General features: G+C 37.2%; 2 protein-coding genes across 3 annotated transcripts; one reads left to right on the top strand and one right to left on the bottom strand.

Moving 5' to 3' along the window:
• Window positions 1–3,387: 3,387 nt before the first annotated feature.
• LOC110801162 (uncharacterized) lies at window positions 3,388–6,535 on the top strand. Its single transcript, XM_022006488.2, has 2 exons — window positions 3,388–3,662; window positions 4,928–6,535. The coding sequence occupies exon 2, from the start codon at window positions 5,838–5,840 to the stop codon at window positions 6,276–6,278; it is 441 nt and encodes a 146-aa protein (XP_021862180.1). The 5' UTR covers window positions 3,388–3,662; window positions 4,928–5,837; the 3' UTR covers window positions 6,279–6,535.
• Window positions 6,536–7,384: 849 nt separating this feature from the next.
• On the bottom strand, window positions 7,385–12,043 carry LOC110801177 (uncharacterized). 2 transcript variants are annotated; one of them, XM_056838693.1, is made up of 8 exons: window positions 11,783–12,043; window positions 9,603–9,708; window positions 9,448–9,516; window positions 9,141–9,253; window positions 8,360–8,471; window positions 8,129–8,272; window positions 7,829–8,003; window positions 7,385–7,681 (listed from the first exon to the last, which is right to left on the bottom strand). In XM_056838693.1, exons 1-8 carry the CDS (start codon window positions 11,832–11,834, stop codon window positions 7,556–7,558), a joined length of 897 nt encoding a protein of 298 aa, XP_056694671.1. In that variant the 5' UTR covers window positions 11,835–12,043; the 3' UTR covers window positions 7,385–7,555. The 2 variants fall into 2 exon arrangements, with proteins under 2 accessions (XP_056694671.1, XP_021862195.1); XM_022006503.2 differs by having other exon boundaries at window positions 9,603–9,687; window positions 11,783–12,041.
• Window positions 12,044–19,794: the final 7,751 nt, after the last annotated feature.

The raw sequence follows: 19,794 nt of genomic DNA, 5'->3' as shown, positions 1-19,794 counted from the left end.
TGTTCTTAAGAACCCAATGCTGCCTTGTTTATAGTGTTGCCAATGCTGCCTTACCTCTTGTGCCTTGTACTTTTTCTGCCAATGCTGCCTTGTTTATTGCCTTGCCTTGATTACTCTATATTGATGTGAATAAGAATGAAGAAAAAAACTTTACTAAACTTAAACATGAGATTCATTCATTGATGCTTCCAAAAGATATGCTTACAAAATGTTTTGCCTACATGTTATGCTTGCATTTAAGCTTACAAAAGTGACACATTGGTTTTACTTGTCAATTTAAAAACATGTCCCCAAAACACAAAAAGTTATCTAATTGTTTTCACTTTGCTTCACTGGTTTGCTTTCCATTCATCATAGAGTTGCATGCATTCATTAACTGCCCATATAGGTGCTTTGACTTGCTCTGGCAGTCTGCCTTCATCTTCTAAAATCTTCTTCTTGTTGTGTGGAAGTTGGTAATCATTGTTGCCTTTGTGTTTTAGAATCTCATTAGAAACAAACTGTAATGTCATCCACACATTAGACAATGTCTTAGGATGCAACTCATTAAAAGAATCATACACTGCTCCACTTAAGTCCTCCACAGTTTTAGGCATTTTCTTGTGCATAAGTGATTGTATTGACCTGAAAAATCCCAAGTCCAAGATGTTGCAATCTGGACTGTTTGCTGGCTGTTGAGTCAACACAAAAGTGAACCCATCTTGTTTGTAGTGTAGTTGCCATTCAGGATCACTTTGCAATATATGTGCCTTTGCATTATCTTGAATGATATAGATGACCTTTTCCCCTTCATGTGGTGGCCACTTGGCCTTGATTGCTGGAAGTAGGTTGTTGATCATCATTGCCCTTGTCTCTATTTGATTTACAGACTTCACTGGCTTTGTTTCAATGGTCCCCTTGAGTCTGTTTTTTGATGTCCTCTTGGCTGCAATTGCATTTGTGAATGGAAATATGCCTATTTTACCATCAAATTCACATTCCCCATTTTCACCCCACCTTGGTCTGGCTACTGCTGCCATGAACATGAATTTTGGTATCTTGGTTCTTGAACTTGCACTTCTGTGTGGATAGGGTTCATTGTTTGCAAGATAAACTCTCTGGTTTTTTTGAGTCAAATAAAACCACTTCTCATCAATATGAATGAAGTCATACATGCTGTAATATGTTGGTTCTTGTGGTATAGTGTAGTCCATTATCAGTCTGATTGCCCACCTTATCCTTGCCATTTTGCATGCTTCTGAAATGCCTGGATGCAAGGGACTTGAGTGTGGCTTTATAATTTTCCTCTTGATGAGCCTCCATACTGTTGTTGGTCCCAAATTCAGCATTCTTGCAAGATCTACGATGCATGTTCTGTCCCCCATGCCTATTTTTGCAATTGAGTCATAGGAGACTTGAACCTTTTTCCTTCCACATCTGTGATATTGGCTTTGCACAATATATGAATTCATTGCTGCCTTCTGTTTCTTTGCTTTGTCCCATATTTTGCCTATGGTTTTTCTGGTGTAATCATATTCTATGACTGCATCCCTTATTGCCCCATACAACAAAGTTTCTGAATCTGGAATCTTTCTATTGAGCAGGAACACCAATATTTCTAGCCTCAATTCATTATTTATTCTTGGAGTCCTTGGCTTGTGATGATCTGTTGTGTGTGTTGCTGTTTGATGATGATGAGGTGATGCATTTTCTGATGGTGGTGGAAAGTTCAAATCAAAAAGAAAGGGTACCTCTTGAAAGTTGGTAGTTTGCTGCTGCCCTTCCCCTTCTACTTCTGGTACTTGCTGTACATATTCAGTGCTGTTTGGTACATCTTCATTAAACCCAATGTCCCCAAATTCAGCAGCAGTATTTTGAGAAGCTTGTACCAAGTCAGCAGCATCATCACCTTCCTCCGAGTCAGAATCGGAGTTAATGCCGTCGCCTTCATCATCAGAAAAACCGAGGAAATCGTCATCCTCTTGATCTGAAGCCATTAAGTCCCCTGTTTTTTGGCTCTTTAATGCTGAATTGAGGAAGAATTTTTGGTGTATTTATTGAACTTGGTTTTAGTCAGATTTTGTTCTTTTGTGGGAGAAAGTGACCCTATTTATAAAGGGAATTCACTTTTACAACCCCTCAAAAATTTGGAGGGAAAAATGTAATCCCCTGTTTTTTTATTTTGGGAAAATTTTGGAGGGAAAAGTGAAAGTCAACAGTTTGGCCAAAATTTCCAGCCAAAAAAACGTGATTCATTGTTTGCTGCTTTCTTATTGGTCCATGTAATCTCAGATGGGTCCCATGGCCCCATGTGACTGAATTTATTTGCTGATTTATTTCAATACTTTAATAAATATCTACTTTTTCCCCAATTAATTTAATACTTTCTCTCTCTTTACTTTATTATTTTTCTTACACACAATCATTATTCTTACACCCAATCATTACCCATATCCCAATACAACCCAAGATTCAGTTTTCTTAAAATACCCCCAACATTCCTTATGGGTACAACAAAAAGGAATGGAGGGAGTAGTAATTAATTAAATAAAATATCTACGTGGCACCTAATTATTTATTTACGCGACACTCGACCTTTTTAATTCAAAAATAATTTAGAAATCTTACTTTTCATTGGCCCGAACCATCAGATTTCATAGGTGGCGCTCTAATATTATTTGTATCAGTGTTTGTCATTGGACAAAATTTTATTTTAGATTAGCGTTTGATTTTGGATTAAATTTTATTTTAGAATTTTTTAAATTAGTAGTATTTGATTTTGGATGGAGTTGTACATATTATTAATTAATTATCTAAAATATCTACGTGGCACTTGATTTTTTTAATTCAAAAATAAATTAGAAATCTTATTTTTTATTGGCCGAAACCAATAGTAATTCTAGGTGGCGCTCTAATATTTCAGCAACTATGTCTCCTTTATATTTTAGCCTGTGCGATGCACGGTTTTTATTAATTTGTTAAGTTAAAATAAAACTCTTACACCAACTGCTATATTATATATTATTTTAGATTAGTGATTGTTAATTATTTTTAATTATTAATATATTATTTTAGATTAGTGATTGTTAATTATTTTTAATTACACCAACTGCTATATTATATATTATTTTAATTATTAGAGTGTTTGATTTTGTACGGAGTTGTATATATTAGTAATTAAATAATTAAAATTTATATCTGGCACATAATTAATTATCTACGTGACACTCGAATTTTTTAATTCAAAATTAAATTAGAAATCTTATTTTTCATTGACCGAAACCAATAATAATCTACGTGTGCTCTAATAATTCAGCAAATATGTCTCCTTTTAATTTTAGATTATAAACCGTGTGATACTATACTAGTTCTCTAATAAAAGAATAACCTAAAGCATCATGTCGGATGATCTGGTCCAAAATCGTTTAAAATCGTTATTTCTCCCCTCTACTGCTGCGACACTACAAGTTACTCCGTACGATGGTCTAACTGTTTGTACTTCGGTATTTGATCACCCGATTCCGAAATATTTTTCCACTAAAATTCCGACGAAAATGTGTTCAGAACAAGCAACCATCATCTTCCCACACTTTTGCGACGATAAATTATTTAGTTCAACATAGTATAAATTCAATTGTTGATATTGGTTGGTGGATGATTCTCTACCCCTCATGGAGTACTCCGTAAGCAATTCCCCTCCTTCTTTAACAAGTTTCTTTCTCCTTAATTAGTGTCTACTTAGTTGGTAATTTTGAATTAATGCTGATTTTGAGTTTAAAGGTTGAGTAATTCATAGTTTTCTGTATTAAATTTCTCTACTTGTTTTTGTTTTACTGAAATTATGACGTAGGTTTTGCTTTAGTGAATTACCCTGTGATAACTTGATGTTTAATTGCAGGAATCAGAATTTAATTTGGTACTAATTCTGGTTATTATTTGAGAATAAGCAATTCAATTAGGTTCAGTTGGGTAAAAAAAAAATCTCAAATCACTTAGTAAGAACATTATAGTTGTAACTTCTAATTATTGGTTTAAAATTGGTTTATGGATAATTAAATAGTCACGTTGATAGTGTAATTTGAACTAGTAAGAAGATAATTTGTTCGGGCTTGGAGAAGTAGGACAATGTGATTCTACTTTCTCGATTGAAGGTGAAATGTGACATTCTTTAATGTGAACTAGTTGCTTAATTTAGGAAATTGGTGTTTCATGACTAATTAATTAGTTTTGCTCATGGAATAGAAAGCAAAGCTAAGTTGATTGTTGTACATCAATTATAGAAGGTAACCTGCTAAGGGATCTAATCACTACACTATTACTCATTTTCTCTAGGAAGTATTGAGTAAATCTCTCAATATGTTTGGTGTACGTTTGGACTTGAGAGGTTGATTGTAAATTGAAGTAAATGGTGTATAATAGTGATGCCGAAAATTAGGGATATGGCAGGACGGTAAAGATATTGACCATTATATTGAGGTTAGTTTTGTAAGGGAAATTCTGTGAGTCAATGGCAAATTCGATGGCAAACTACGTGTTTTTCTTCACATGTTTTCTTTACCACCTCTAAAATGGTAATGATTCTTATGAAGAACGAAAAAACATATTTAGGGGTGGAATTGCATAACCATAGACATTGAAATGGAAATTTCCTTGCAAAAGTAAATATGAACTCATCAACATTATTATTTATTACCACCATTACCCCAATCAGACAAGTCAAAATTAAAAGAAATTTCCTGTGAACACATATCTTACTGATTTCAAACTGGTAGTAATCATCTCTACTTGGTTTGTGGCACCATATTAGAGTCATACTTAAAGTGCTCCGGAGAGTCCAATTCAGAACATTTACCAGAAAGGAAGTTTGCATATACTTCTATCTCTTGGCAATTGGCAGAATACGTGTACCTTTTTCTTATTGTTTTTTCTTTGTATTTGTAACTAACAGATACAAGTCATTGTGCCCACCGAGCCGGGGATGGAAGATGACCAGTGAGGCAGTGAGATTGATGTGGATACATCGTGCAACAAGATAGATTTGAAGGTAGTTCACTCTTTCACTAGACTGTTGAATGGATTTTGGATACGTCGTGCAAGAAAATAGATTTGAAGGTAGCTCACTCTTTCACTAGACTGTTCAATGAGAAACTGAAAGGTAAGATTCTTTGGCATTCCACACTTACTATTGAATTTGAAGGTAGACACGGAGTTCTAGTATATGCATTTGTTGACTACGAAAAATGGGGGAAGGAACTAGTAAATACTCTGTCAGGAAAGGAGCTTTTTGTTTTCCGTTGGATAAAAACTCATCATGGATGTTTTTCACAGTAGGGAGTGACAATTAGGCTCCGTTTGGTAGGGCGTACATTTTTTATGGGAAATGAGATGATGAAGTTGTGGTTGATGGATTCTCGCAGTTGATCAGAATTCAGAAACTGTCATTGATATGCTTTTCTGTGAAAAGAAAAGGACTGCGATAGCGTAGAAAGGAGAATAATACCTAATTTATAGTTGACTAGAAAGGCAGCTAATTTCAGGAAATGATGGTTAGTAACACCATTAATTACACTGTGAAAAGAGACTAATAGGAAAAGGTTTAATAATTAAGCATCTGAAATCTGTATTTGGTAGAAAGTTATGCTTTTAGTTCTCTAAGGTAATCATATAATCTCTAGATTTCTCTATGGTTATATATGACAGGAAGCCTACAAATTGATGGGTTACCTTTCACAAGGGCTAATTACCCTTCATTATTTGTTGTTTAAGCAATACATTGTCCATTACCCTCTTAAACTAACCATTTGCATTATCTTTGATTAGTCTCTTATACTTCTTTTTTCTTAATCTGATTATACAAAATGGAAAGTGAATATATTTCCAGAAAGCACTTGTTTGATATCAGTAAGTCAAAGCGAACCAGAAGAACGACATTGTATCTGACCAGAGTTGAGGAAGATGTCATCGCTCCAAATCCTTTACCAGATTCAGATCAGAAGAACGAAAATGATCAAACTGAGACCAGTGAGAAGGAGAAGCATGAGCGTGTAAAGCTGAAGCAGTTTATCAATGTTGATAGCAAAGCAGACGACGAGTCATCTGATAAAGGTAGGGCTGAACTTGGTCAATATTTTGCTGATGAAAAGCAGCTTCAGCTGGTCATAAAACAGCCTAAAGAAGATGGGCGCCAAGGAGTGAAACTCAAAAAAATAGTCAAGGGGTATGTTAAGGCCTTAAGCCAGATGGTCAAGTCTAAGCGTAACCAACGCCTGGAGAAACCTGCTCTCCGTCTTACTATGTAAATTCAAAGGTTAAACATCTGAGTATAGTTTTGGCAGATCCATAATATTCCCATATATATATATATATACTTTTGGAGCTTTTTCAGTTCATATGTTGGGAGTATTATTGTTTTAGCTTGAATAAAGAAAATTCTGTAATTTTTGGGCCTGTACTTTGCACATTCGAATGGAGACGATTTTCAGCTTGCTGCATATTGGTGTAACATAAAAACATATTGTTATATGAATGAGATTATACAGATCAGGAACTTCCTTTCTCCCTTCGTTTGCTGTACTATAATTATGTTAGCTGACTTCAGTAGTTCAGTTTATGAATAATGCACTCATATTCCCCTTAAAATAAATATGTGTTGTTCGATTATTAGGGTGGAAAATGGTCGTAACCAACGCCTAACGCCTATAGAAGCCTGATATCCGTCTTAGGCTCTGTTCTCTTCGTCTGGTCTGGTCTGATTTTTCATTTTGCTGGTCTGGCCTGGACTGGTCTGATTCATGCTGGTCTGGTCTGGTCTGATTTGGTCTGGTCTGGTCTGATTTAATAAGGTCTGATCTAATAAGTAACAATGACAAGGTGTAGAGAACATGGCCTTACTATGTAAATCCAATATCAAACATCCGATAATATTTTTTGGCAGATAAAACAGTTATCCTACTCTGGGAGTATTTGATGCTTCAAACTTCAACTACTCTGTAAGATTTTCTATAACTATAAGCTATGTAGTAGAACAGCTGAAAACAATCTTAGCTTCATCTCCACGCCCCCAGGGTGAAAACTGAAAAGCCTGATATATAGTGTATTTTATTTTGGAAGAATGACATTCTACTTGTTTCATGGATGATAAACTTGTAATTTCATCTAGAAGTTGAGTTTGGTAATAGTAGTACTCCGTACAAAATAACAAAATAACAAATGTTGTAAACATTCTGAGCTGCTACACAGACACAGTTCTACCGAGCCAGATGGTATATTCGAGTTCAGCTTTACTTGTCTGCTGAATAATTCTGCGAATGCACCAATCCAGCAAGGTTCCAACAGATGCAGCTATCTGAAAATTTCTTATCTTTTTGCAGGAACTGATATAAACCAAAATTAATAGATACTCCAGTTTCTGGAAAAAATTTCATTATTGATGATAAACCTTTCAACTGCAGTACAAATGGAAACTGAGTTCTGGCTTTGAAAAAGGAAGGTTAGAAATAAAGTATGAACAGATAACAGACTTCCAAAACAACCTAAAATGCATATAGCAGGAGATGGGTGGCTAGTCCTTGAGGTTTCAATCTTCTACCTTGGCTGCAGCTGAAGCATAACTTACGCTACTGTCTCTCATGCTCTTGCATTGGCTTGACTGTTCATACCGCAAGAATTTAATCTTTATCTTCGTTGAAGAACTCGTCAACATCTGAAAAATTCAAAGATATAGATAATAAGAGAAAGTAGACAGTGAAGCGATACATCAAGCATTAAGACTGATATCTTAGCAGTAATATAAAAGAGAAGAAAAAGGAACTGCCACCAAGATGAAGTAATACTCATAACAGGGACTTACATGAAGGAAAACACTAATTGGATGACGACCACAAATAGTGTTGTCATATTTGGATAAATACTTCTTGAATGCATCTGGATCTCCTGTTTCTATAATATCCATCCCCATATGATCCAATGCTTCAATAGACTTGTGGATGGCTCCATGCTTCTTGTCATAGTAAGTGTAGTTGAAGCTAAACCAAGGAAGAAAAACTACGTGCTATAAGTATTTAGAAACAGACTCAAGGATAAAATTAATGAGAAAAATCCTGCATCATATTCAGCAAAAGTGAAGTAAGAAACGGGTGAATGGACATACCGAGACCCCCAGTGACAGAAGTCCGACGATACTGAGAAAAAATTACTGGGATCATCAATATATTTAGCCAGCAATTGACCGTACATCGCTTCACTTTCGGCACCAACAGCACCAACTAAGATGGGAACAACTTTTACTGGATGTCTGCAATATTATTATTATCAGATGATGAGACTCGACAAAGCAGATAGTTTGGTCCATGGAAGGGACTGACATATAAATAAAAGGTACCCTTCAAATACTTTAGCAAGATAAGGCAAGTGCATCTCCATGCTGTGTTCAGCCTCGTCAACCCGAATATCCATCATTTCAAATTCCCCAGTTGCCTTAAGCTCCTCAATGACTGGTTGAAAAAGAAAGAGGATACAAATGTGAATACACACAAGCATATATTAATATATTCTTATGTGAGAAATTTGACACAAGGTATAGAAACGGCAAGTGCGAAAAAATTAAAATGACAACAACTCTTGGAAACCATCCAAGCAAACAAGTTAGCCAAAGAATATTGAAAAGATGGTGTTACACAAATTCCTTTTCCGAAAACCTCCAGCGATTCTACTTCTACGCCCTCAGAAGTCAGAACCCACCCCCCCACATAGACCAGCCTTCCATAAAATTCACAAGATACGCGTTAGGGAGGTTCAAAACAACACCATTACTATTCCAGTTCCATCAGTCCATCAAAGAGGTTCAAAACTAATTTCGATCCCCAAATATAAGTTATTAAAAATAAATAAAGAATATATGGTCAGGGGGCACCAATATTTCCTTGGATATGGGATTTTTTTTTTTTCTTAGCAAAATCAACACCCTTTAGGTTATTTAGTTTTCTAGCAAGTTTCTTAGGAAACCTAAGAAGGTAGCAAATATTTAGAGGTACACTTCAACCAAGGGTATCCCATGCTTCTGGAGATATGTTTTTTTTTCCAATGTATCTATATATTTCAAGGCAAAAGTTTCCAGGAAATAAGAAAAAAAAGAAGAGAATGTATGAAGTGATTTATCATACCTTCCAAATCAATGGGAAGATCTCCTATAGGGGTCTTGTAGACAGTGGCGCTTGAAAGAGCACATTTTGGGGTATAGTAGTGATGCGAGGGACCCAGAAGGAACACTCGTGAACTGGAACAATAAAATTCTTTAAAAGCAGCTTATACATAGTAAGCCCCCACACCCAAAAAAGCATTTAATGCATGATCACATAACTAGGTTGTTGTTCTCATCAATCTGAAAGATTTACTTCCCTTTTCAGTATAATATAGACATAAAAAGGTGAAAATACATATAAACTATTGAAATTTGAAGAAAACACTCACATGTTTGTGGGGTCTATGTTTCCAAATGCATAGGCTGCAGCGCGGCCCGAATATGAATATCCTGCATGCCTGATCATATGGCATTTCAAAAAGTGAGGATTATATCCGTCCCAGTACTAAAATGCCGTTACAATGATGGTGAAAAAAAGACTTACGGAGCAATAACACCTCGGACATCAGAAGATTTGCTGAGGCCAGCTTCATTTAGCCAGCCTTCAAGTTCTTCAGCTAACTTGCTAGCTGAAAAAGAGACATAAAAATCTGCTTAGAAAAGATGAAATATTTAAACACAAAAGCAAAAAATAAAGATGTGAAAGACTTTAAACAGCAAGGCATGATTATAGAAATCAAATTTCTAACCATTCAATCAACAATATCATTCTCACAATCATCACCCTATTTGGGAAATATCACAAGCTTAAAATAATAAAAGCCACAAAAAAAGCCCTTCCGACAAGAACAGTTACGCCTTTTCCTAATTTACTAACTAACTAAAACACCAGGACTTAGCCTTCCCCCAAAAAGCAGAGCTTTAGCGATTACATACCTCGGGTTTTCAGAGCTAGCTATTAGGTAGCCTGGCGGAGCTGCTCGAAGAGGGGAAAAAGAAGGGAATCGTATTCAAGAGAATGATGTATCCTAGTTCAGCACAAAAAAGAAGGCAATCGTAATCACTAGTGCAAGCACCATGATAGAGTTAGAACATTAGCCAAACATCAAAGATAAATCTCTCCAATATGTACCTCTGCTTTACAGCTTCTTTGGATAGAAGGATTTGGAGGAAAAAGGAGGGAGGAGGGATACATTTTCCTTTGTTTGGATAGCAAATTGGGGGGTTGGGGGAAATGAAAGGGAGGGAATTTATTAGCTTCATTGTTTAAACTCCAAAATTGAAAATATCTGAAAGGAAAATGGAAACATTAGGCATAACAATGATGAAATGACTTATACCCTAATTAGTTCCATTGTTCTTCCACAGCTATTTCTCACTCTCTTGTTTTGTTCTTCATTCTTCGTTCATCCACAAATTCCTTGCCACTTTCTCTCTCCCCTGCTCTACAATTGAGAATCGAAATACTTCCCCAATACATATTAAAATTTTCAATTTCATATTTGATCAAGAAATCATGTTGCCGACATTAAGACGAAATATTTGATGCAATTAACACTCATGTCGGAGAGATAGTGGTCAAAGGCGATTTGATCGGTGCCCTAACCTCTGTCTGTGGGGAATTAGAGGAGTGAGAGGAGATTCGAAGGCAATGGTGAATTTGGAGTATTAAATCTGATTGATCAGTTTTTCTGAGCTCTATTTCAATGGCTACTTCCTCCACTGATGGTATGTGTGAATTAGCAAGGGTAAATTGAAAGCAAAATAAACTCAAACAATGTTCCCTTTTCTTCCCTTCCATCATGCTCTTTTCTATCCAAACATAGGAATTTGTTTTCTCCTTCCCTCCCCTCACTTTCCCTTCTAAATGCCTATCCAAACATATTGTTTGTATATCAAACATCCATAAAGGGTTCTCCTATATTGACACAGCCAATCTTAATTGAAACCATTTGCTACAAGCCTACAACAACCTATCTTAAAGTGGAGAAATTAAGCAGGATTGAACAAAAAGATCAGAACAAGAAGAGGCTCCATAAGTGGTTCTCCTCTATCGCCATGGTCAATCTTAATTGGAACAATTTGCTACAAGAACCTATCTTGAAATTGAGAAATCAAGCAGGACTGACGAAACAATTTAAATCAGTTTGCAATAATGCATGTTCTCGACCCACATAAACAATCAAAACTAACTCAGAGGAAAGGAATCATAAGTTCCACACTAACTTCAGCAAAATCCAAAAACTCATGTCAAATTCAATTACTTACTAGTTACTACAATAATTTAATGCTTCATGAACAGATGATCAAATTCTACAGCAGTTATGGCGATTATCAACAGTTTGATCTTCTCTGTCCTAACAGGCATATCAAAGTTCAATAATCTGAGCATCTTAATTGTCTTAAACTAGCTCCTAAATTTCATTATCAATTTATCACCATCCCCAATTTCTTAATCTCTCAAATTATAAGCTGATCAGCTTAACAAAATATTTGCAACAAAACAACAGCTCCAACGTACAGATTCCCAGAAACACCCAAAAATTTAAATTGAACCCAGAATAAATTTTCAATCAAAGTTGAAGTTTTTGCGTTTTACTACAGTTTTTCAGCATTAAAGGGGGACTATATGAACAACAAAACCAAACCCAGAAAAAAAAAAAAGGATTAAACAACAAAATATTATAACTTTTGAGATTATTGAGATTGAAAGATGAAACATACGGTTGTTGGTGTACCATGAACCAGCGTGGGAGGCTCTTCTTGCAATCTCCATTGCCGAATTCACGAGGAGAAAGAGAGATAGAAATTTAGGGATGAAAAAGAACCCTAAAGAGAATCAGAATCAAAATTTGGTGGTTTGATTTAGAGAGTGAGCAGGAATAGCTGAACAAGTGTTGAAGATTAAAGATGCTTCTTTTTTACTCTGAGTTGCCTTGTTGATTGATTACAATAGTACAGTTAATTCCTCTCTACCTAAAACTCTAAAACGCTCAAATGACTGAGAAATTCCGAGTTAATGTCGTGATTGGAAAAAATTTCCACTAAAATGGCATTTTCGTAAATATTATGCTCGAAAACTGTATATGGTATAATGTTAAGTGTTGACTGTACATTTGTAGGTATTGACTATTTGTACAAGTAAATTAATCCGACATGTTAAAAACATGAGAGAGAAACATGAGAGGCCCAAGTTTTCTAGAGAGAGAAAGAAAAACCTAGGGTTTCCCAGCCCCTTTCCCAAGCCGTTCTTGCCTTCCCTTGCTAGTTTTGCTCTGCAAAACGCTTCGTCTTCCTTCTTGTCCTTAGATCTGAATGAGATTCCCCATTTAATCTCTAGACCAAGCTTTAATAGGGGTAATTATAGCTTCTCAAGAAATGGGTTGGTGCTTTGTTTGTATCGAGGCGAAGTTCTTCTTTTCCGATTAACATCTTGGCTTAATCAGCAAGTCATCGCTGATCCAAGGGTTGTGATTGATGCTGAGTCACCTAATTTTGGGGTTTGCAGCTGTAATGATGACTTTAGTGAGTTAAGTAAAGGGTTTACTCCACTAACCCTTATCCACCGTCTTAATTGGGCCAATGAGGTTTGCTTATCCAAGATGGAAGTTGTAAGATCTCCTGTTTTCCCAAGATTTTCCCCAGGGAAGTCTCTCTCCAAGCTTTGTTTTACTTTTTCATTTAAGTTCTGTCATTTATTGCTTGTTTTTGCTGTGTTTCAATGCATGCATGTTGTTTTTTTGCGTTTAGTTTGTTTCTGGGTGATGATTACTTCTGGTTTTTTTCATTTGCTTTGTGTTTTTCTAGATCCTTCCTATCTTAGACTTGGTGTTATGTTTACTTGCTCTTTGCTCTTTGATCTCCCCTGCCTTCTACTTTGCTACTATAAATACGGACTTAGAAGCTCCACTTCTTGCACTTCCAATTCCATTCCTAGTCCAAATCTCTCAGCCTTGTTCAGCTCTAGTTCACATTTTCCTTATTTCTCTATAGTTAGCTCTTCTGATCTGGTGTGCCTTGGTGGTCTGTCTTTAATGTCAAACAACTCTAATAATCCTAGCTATGCCTCACTTCTTAAGAAGAACCCAGCTCCACTTTCCAATGAACTTAGACCTGCCAGCCTACCTGGTAATTCAAGTTCTCCCAGCTTCTTCAGCCACCCCCCCCATAGCTCCGTTCTCCTGGGAGGTTGCAGTGTTAATAATGATACCAATTCCCCATCTAAGGACAATCCATACCATTCTACACCACAGGTTCCTAGTTCGAATAACGCCACCATCACCCTAGATGCCCCTAAGCTTGATCATGACCAAATCCAACTCATGTCTGCTACTTGTTTTTTTGGGAAAGTCTGGGGGGAGTTTGTACCTCAAGCTGCTGTCACTTCTAGGATGAAAAAGGATTGGGTTTTTCTAAGGGGTGAAGTGTCTTTTAGATTCATTGGTAATGGTTGGTTTCTTATTAAGTTTGCCAACCCTCTTGATAAGGATGAAGTTTGGGAGAATAGACCTTGGTTTGTCCAGGGGCTGAACTTTGTGTTAGTGCCTTGGAAACCATCTTTCAAAGCTCAGTTTAACTCCATAACTCATGTTGACCAATGGGTTAAGATCCCCTTCCTCCCCACAGAATATTGGACTTGGCACTATCTGAACCAAATTGCTAGCTGTGTAGGGAAACCTATTAAGCTTGACAAGTTCACCTCTGAAAATGCTGATAAGGGTCAATTTGCTAGAGTTTGCCTCAACCTAGACATAACTAAGCATGTGCCTAGGTCTATCACCCTTAATTTTGGTTATGATATCCAAGAGTTTTTCTTGTCTTATGAAGGAGTGTGGGAAGTCTGCCCTTTGTGTGGTGACCCTAACCATTTCCTCAATGCTTGCCCCAAAAGACCCCCACCTTGTATGGAATTGGTAGTGGCTCAATTTGATGAGGCTAATTTGTCTGTCAATATGGCTGGGAGGAATGAAGGCCAAGCTGCTCCTACTGATTGGTTAGCTGTGGTTCCTAGAAGGAGGGCTAAACCTAGAGCAAATGTGAGAAAAAATCAATCTAAACCTTTCAAAACCCACCCCAGTGTTGGCCATGCTAGACCTGAGCCTTCCCCTAGTCATGGTTCTGAAGCTGGTCTGCCTGTCATTCCTCTTGCCAACAGTTTTCAGAGTCTACAAGAGTTCCAAGTTTCTACTGGTGATACCATTACTTTAAACCCTCCAATGGTGCAGCCTTTTGAGGATGTGCTGCCTGATTTTGACCCCATTGATCTAACCACTCAAGTTGTGGAGGATGCCCAGGGTGATCAGGACTTGGACATGGACTTGGAAATCTATGATGGAGATGGGTTTGATGAAAATGACCCTATCTTCTCAGAATGTATTCCTCCAAGTGATGCAGAGAACACAAAAAGGAGAAAGAGAGATGATGGTGATATCTCTCCCTCACCTTCAGCAGGATGATTAGGTGCTTCCAGTTACACTTGTTTTTGGGTTGGTGGTTGGTTTTTGGGTCCTTTCTAACCAGACTTTTTTGGTTGCTTATGCCTTTAGGGTTTAGTAGTGCTATTCTTCACTATACTTTCTCCTTCATGTATGTTCACAGGCTGTTATCTTCCAGCTTTTGTATGCCTGTTGTTATTTGTGTAGGTTGGTATAGCACTACTGTAATAGTTACTCTGCTGATGCAGTTTTCAAGTGTAACTCTTTACTCTTATTGCAATGATAATTATGTTGTTCCTTCTTATTTTGACTCTATCTTAGTTTCAAGTGGCTATGGTGTCCATATGGTTCATGATATCTTTTATTACTGTTTTAAGATCAGTTTACTTGCCTTGGTTCGAGTTATGGTATTACTTTGGCCTGCTTGTAAGACCCCAACCAGATGGAGGTACCTTTTGACAAGGAAGCTCTCTGTGAGGGGCTCTGCAACTCGAGCCAAAGGGGACCTTTGGTCCAACTCCAATGATGATGTAAGATACCTCCTAAGTGTCTTACCTGAGGACTTTGTGTCTATCTCCTTTTTTATTCTTGGTTCTATCCTTGTGACTTTCAGTTTTAGGACGAAGTTTAATCATATTCAAAGGAACTTTTTTATTGCTGTAGCCTCTCTTTTTCCCTACTTGCTTTGGCCTTGTGGCCTAATCGAAATAATGCTCTCTTTCCCTCTCAGTGTCAGCTCTTGGTGTACTGGTGGGAGTGGATCATTTCAATGTTGGGACTTCTTCTGCTGCTCGAAGTGTTCTAACATGGCTACATACTTTTTTGTCATTTTACTTGTTTTACTGGGTTGCTACCAGCATGGCCCTAGTTGGAAATTAATGTTTTCCTTGCTTATTTGTGTAGTCCTGTATTCTCTTTGTAAATATTGGAACCGGCCTTTGAGCCGCTTGGAACTTTTCGGGTATAAGGCCCTTATTTTTTCTAAATCTTGTATATGAAAATACTCACTTGGAATATTCAAGGAGGTAAGAAACTCCAAGCAATCGGAGACATTAAACAGCATGTTACTACTTTTAAACCTGACATACTAATTGTGTTAGAAACAATGACTTCAAATTCCACGAGTAAGACCGTAACTAGGGGTTTTCGATTTCAAAAAACCCTAATCATTGATCCTATTAATCATAGTGGTGGTATTTGGGTATGCTGGAATAACGATTCTATTCTAGTACAGAACTTCACCTTAGCTGATAGATGTGCGCACTTAAACGTTTTATTTAAACCCACGAATGAACAATTCCTAGTATCAGGAGCTTATTTCCCAGCACAAAATATTGATAAAGATCCCTTCTGGGAATCAATGTCCATCTTCTATGAAAACATTCACCTCCCTTGGGTTCTAGTCGGGGATTTCAACGAGCTATTAAATCCGACGGACAAAATCGGGGGCAATCCAATCACTATGAATCAGTGTCAAAGACTCCCTCGTTTTCTCGCTCGGACAGGAGCTACGGACATTGCTTGTCTTCAACAAACCTTCTCCTGGAAGTCACAATCTCACCCGGGCCTTGATATATGCGTTTTATATAGAGTTTTTACCCCCGTCCCTTAGTACTTTTTGATCTCAAATAAGCTCTTCGGAGCGATTTTAGTACTAATGTGCTCCTTGTAGTGTGTTTGTAGTTTCAGGTTCATCATTGTAGGAATTAGCATATTTTTGTGCATTTCCTACTCATTTGAATCAATACAAGAGATTATATACTTTCGAGAGCGCAAACATTGAGTTGGAAGAATTTTCATGCAAAGCGAATAGTGAAAGAAGTAGAAAACTGAATATCGTCCACTCTTTTGATCATAACTCGAGTTATACAACTCCAAATGAAGCGATTCAAATTGGGTTGGATTCTAGACTTCAAGAGCTTTCCAACGAGTGGTCATTCGCCTAATTCCGACTTATAGCGAAGGAGATATGGTGTTTTTAAGATAGAGGATCGTGCAGTTTCAACACGCGCCCGATCGGGCGGGCTTCGCCCGATCCGGATCGGGCGGTCATTCTGGGCGCTGTTCTGGGCATTTTGCAACCGCCCGATCGGGCGGAATTTCGCCCGATCGGGCCGAGTATCGAGCACATCGCCCAATCGGGCCAAGCGTCGCCCGATCGGGCCACGCCAACCTCCATCGTATTTCGCGAGATTTTATTTCCGATTTTGGGCTCTATTTTGGGCAAACTATAAATACTAGCCCCTTATATTTTTAGTGACATCTTTTATTCTAGTTTTCTAATTACTTAGTCTATTTTAGTTCTCTCTATTTTCTCCAAACACTTAGTTTTAATTTTTATCAAAGATTCAAGCTTTATTATTCCATTGTTCTTCAAGTCGGTATTGTTTCTTGCTTTAATTTATCTTATTGCTTGATCATGTTTTCTATTATGTTAATTGCTTTGTTATTTATTATCATGAGTGAGTAGTTTAATTTCTAGGGTTTAGGGGATCCATGAATGCATGATTGGGATTATATATGGACTTGATTAATTGATTGATTGATTATAATTTCTATAGCTTATTATTATTGCTCGTCAGTTCTGTTCGGCCGGACTATTTTGATTTGAGTTTGATTAACCTTAGATTATGCGCCGAGAGGTATAAATATGATGTTTTTTGGTCTGTGGCTATTAGATAGGAATTATTTCTAGTACGTAGCGAGAGCCCGCTAGTTGTTGTATCCTAAGGAATTCATAAGATTCGAGAGATGCATGTTTTCCTAATTATGATTGTTCATTGATTGTTATTGTCCGTTGTCCAATCCTGCTCTGCATTTGTGGTGAACCGCTGCCCTAAATTCCCTTAATATTGTTATATTCCAGTTTGATTATTTGCCTTAGCTTAATATACAAACCAATCCAATTCTTTATTACCAGTAGTCTAGATTAGTTAATTAATAGTAGAAAGAACATTGTTTCCCTGTGGATACGATCCCTGCTTCCCTTGCTATATTTTTAGTTGGTGAACGTTAGGTTTATCTTTGATAGGAGTGCGATTTAGCCTGTCAGGCCTCTACCAACGGCTAGATAGAGCTATTGCTAGCAATAGTTTTTTTGATAAGTTCTCAAATGCAACAGTAAAGTATGGAACGTTCACAAGTTCAGACCATGCTCCAATGTTCTTTGACTCCAATAGCGAGACATTACCGACCAACCGAATGTTTAAATTTCAAAACTCTTGGACCTTAGAAGAGGAACCAATTAAAATTATTAAGGCCAAATGGAATGTTAATACTCAAGGTTCCAGGTTTTTTAGAATTCATTCGAAGCTTAAAGACATTAAAATTGAATTAAAATGTTGGGCTAAACAAAAGTTCACTTTCAAGACTACACAATTAATTGCAAATGAAAATAAAATTCAAGAATTGGAGGATAAACTAGTTAAACAATCTTTTAACCCTATCTGGCAAAGTCACCTGCATAGAATGCTTAAGCAACGAGAAAGAATTCTTTTGTTTAGGCAGCATAGGTGGAAAAACGAGGCCAAGAAAACTTGGTTAAACCAAGGAGATAGAAATACTAGATTTTTTCATCAAATTATGAAGCATAGAGCAGCCAGGAACCATATTTTCAGGCTTAAGAACTCGGAAAACCAATGGGAAGAGGGACAAGACAAGATTAAAGAAATTCTTTATGAGTCGTTTAAAAATAGATTCAAATCGGCAGTGACACATGGCCGTAGTATCAACCTGGACTTCCTCCCAAGCCTCATTACTGGTGCTCAAGTAGAAAGCCTTATTGCCCCTTTCTCTGATGAAGAAATAAAAGACAGTTTCTTCAACATGAATCCTCTAAAAGCTCCAGGTTCGGACGGCTTCGGGCCAAAATTTTATCAAGCCTATTGGAAGTTCATTGGGACTGAAGTATCAACAGCTGTCAAGAGTTTCTTTTCTCACGGTAGGCTTCCCCCTTTCCTGAATCACACTCTTATTGCTCTCATTCCAAAAAATGAAAACCCGAAAAACCCTAATCATTTCCGTCCGATTAGCCTGTGTAACACTATCTACAAGGCCATTTCAAAGTTATTAGTTTCAAGACTAAGTCCTATTCTGCAACAACATATTAGCCCCTTCCAAAATGCTTTTACCCCAGGAAGGTCCATTCATGATAATCTCTTACTAGTTCAAGAAATACTAAACGTATTTAAGAAATCAAAATCTAGAGTTGGTTGGTGTGCTTTAAAACTTGATATGAAAAAGGCCTACGATAGAATTGAATGGGGTTTCCTCTGGGCAGCCCTTCTCAAATTGGGTTTCCCTACCCAATGGATCAATTGGGTTAAGGCATGCGTCACATCGATCTCCTATTCCATTAAAGTTAACAACGCTACCACGAACATTTTTACCCCTTCGAGGGGATTAAGACAAGGAGACCCTCTGTCCCCTTACCTGTTTATAATCTGCATGGAAGTTTTTATCATCATGCTAAGCAAAGTGAGTGCTAACCCCAGCATGGGCTTGGGCTTTAAAGTGGCCCCTCAAACTACTAAAATCCCATGCCTTATGTTCGCGGATGATAGTCTTCTCCTATGTAAAGCTACTAACTCTGCGTGCCAAAATCTTCTGAAAGTCATTTCAGACTTCTGTAAGTTGTCAGGTCAACTTGTCAACTTCCACAAGTCTGCAATAATCTTCTCGAAAAACATCACTCACGCAAAAAGAGATGCTTTATCTAGCATCTTTAACATGACCAAGTCTATGGCCCTTGGTAGATATCTGGGCGCACACTTTTCAAGTTTCACCCCTACTCGATTAGACTTCGCCCGTATAATGCAAAAAAACGAAAACCGAATCAATTCTTGGCAAGCTAATCTGCTCTCTAAAGCGGGAAGAACGACTCTCATTCAGAGCAATCTTGAAGCTTTACCATCTTATATTTGCTCGTCCTTTCTCCTACCTAGGAAAACGTGTCTACAACTAGACAACATTCATCGTCACTTCTTTTGGAAACAGTCTAAGGAAAGCAAAGCTTTCGCAATGATTGCATGGAGAAAGATCTGCCAACCTAAGGACCAAGGTGGACTGGGGTTAAGAAGAACCTACCCTTTAAACAGAGCCTTCATTGCAAAGCTAGGCTGGAAAATACTCACAGATAATAATAATTTATGGGCTAATATAATGAGGAAAAAGTATCTGCAGAATAACAACTCTTTCTTTACTTGTAAAAAGAAATCACGGGATTCACTGGTATGGAATCAAATCCTCAATCAACGTGAAATCCTACGTAAAGGCATAAGATGGAAACTAGGTAATGACAAA

Source organism: Spinacia oleracea, chromosome 1 (assembly GCF_020520425.1).
Source record: "Spinacia oleracea cultivar Varoflay chromosome 1, BTI_SOV_V1, whole genome shotgun sequence".
NCBI lineage: Eukaryota > Viridiplantae > Streptophyta > Magnoliopsida > Caryophyllales > Amaranthaceae > Spinacia > Spinacia oleracea.
Note: the sequence above shows the minus strand (reverse complement) of the source record. Positions and strands in the feature narration are given on the sequence as shown.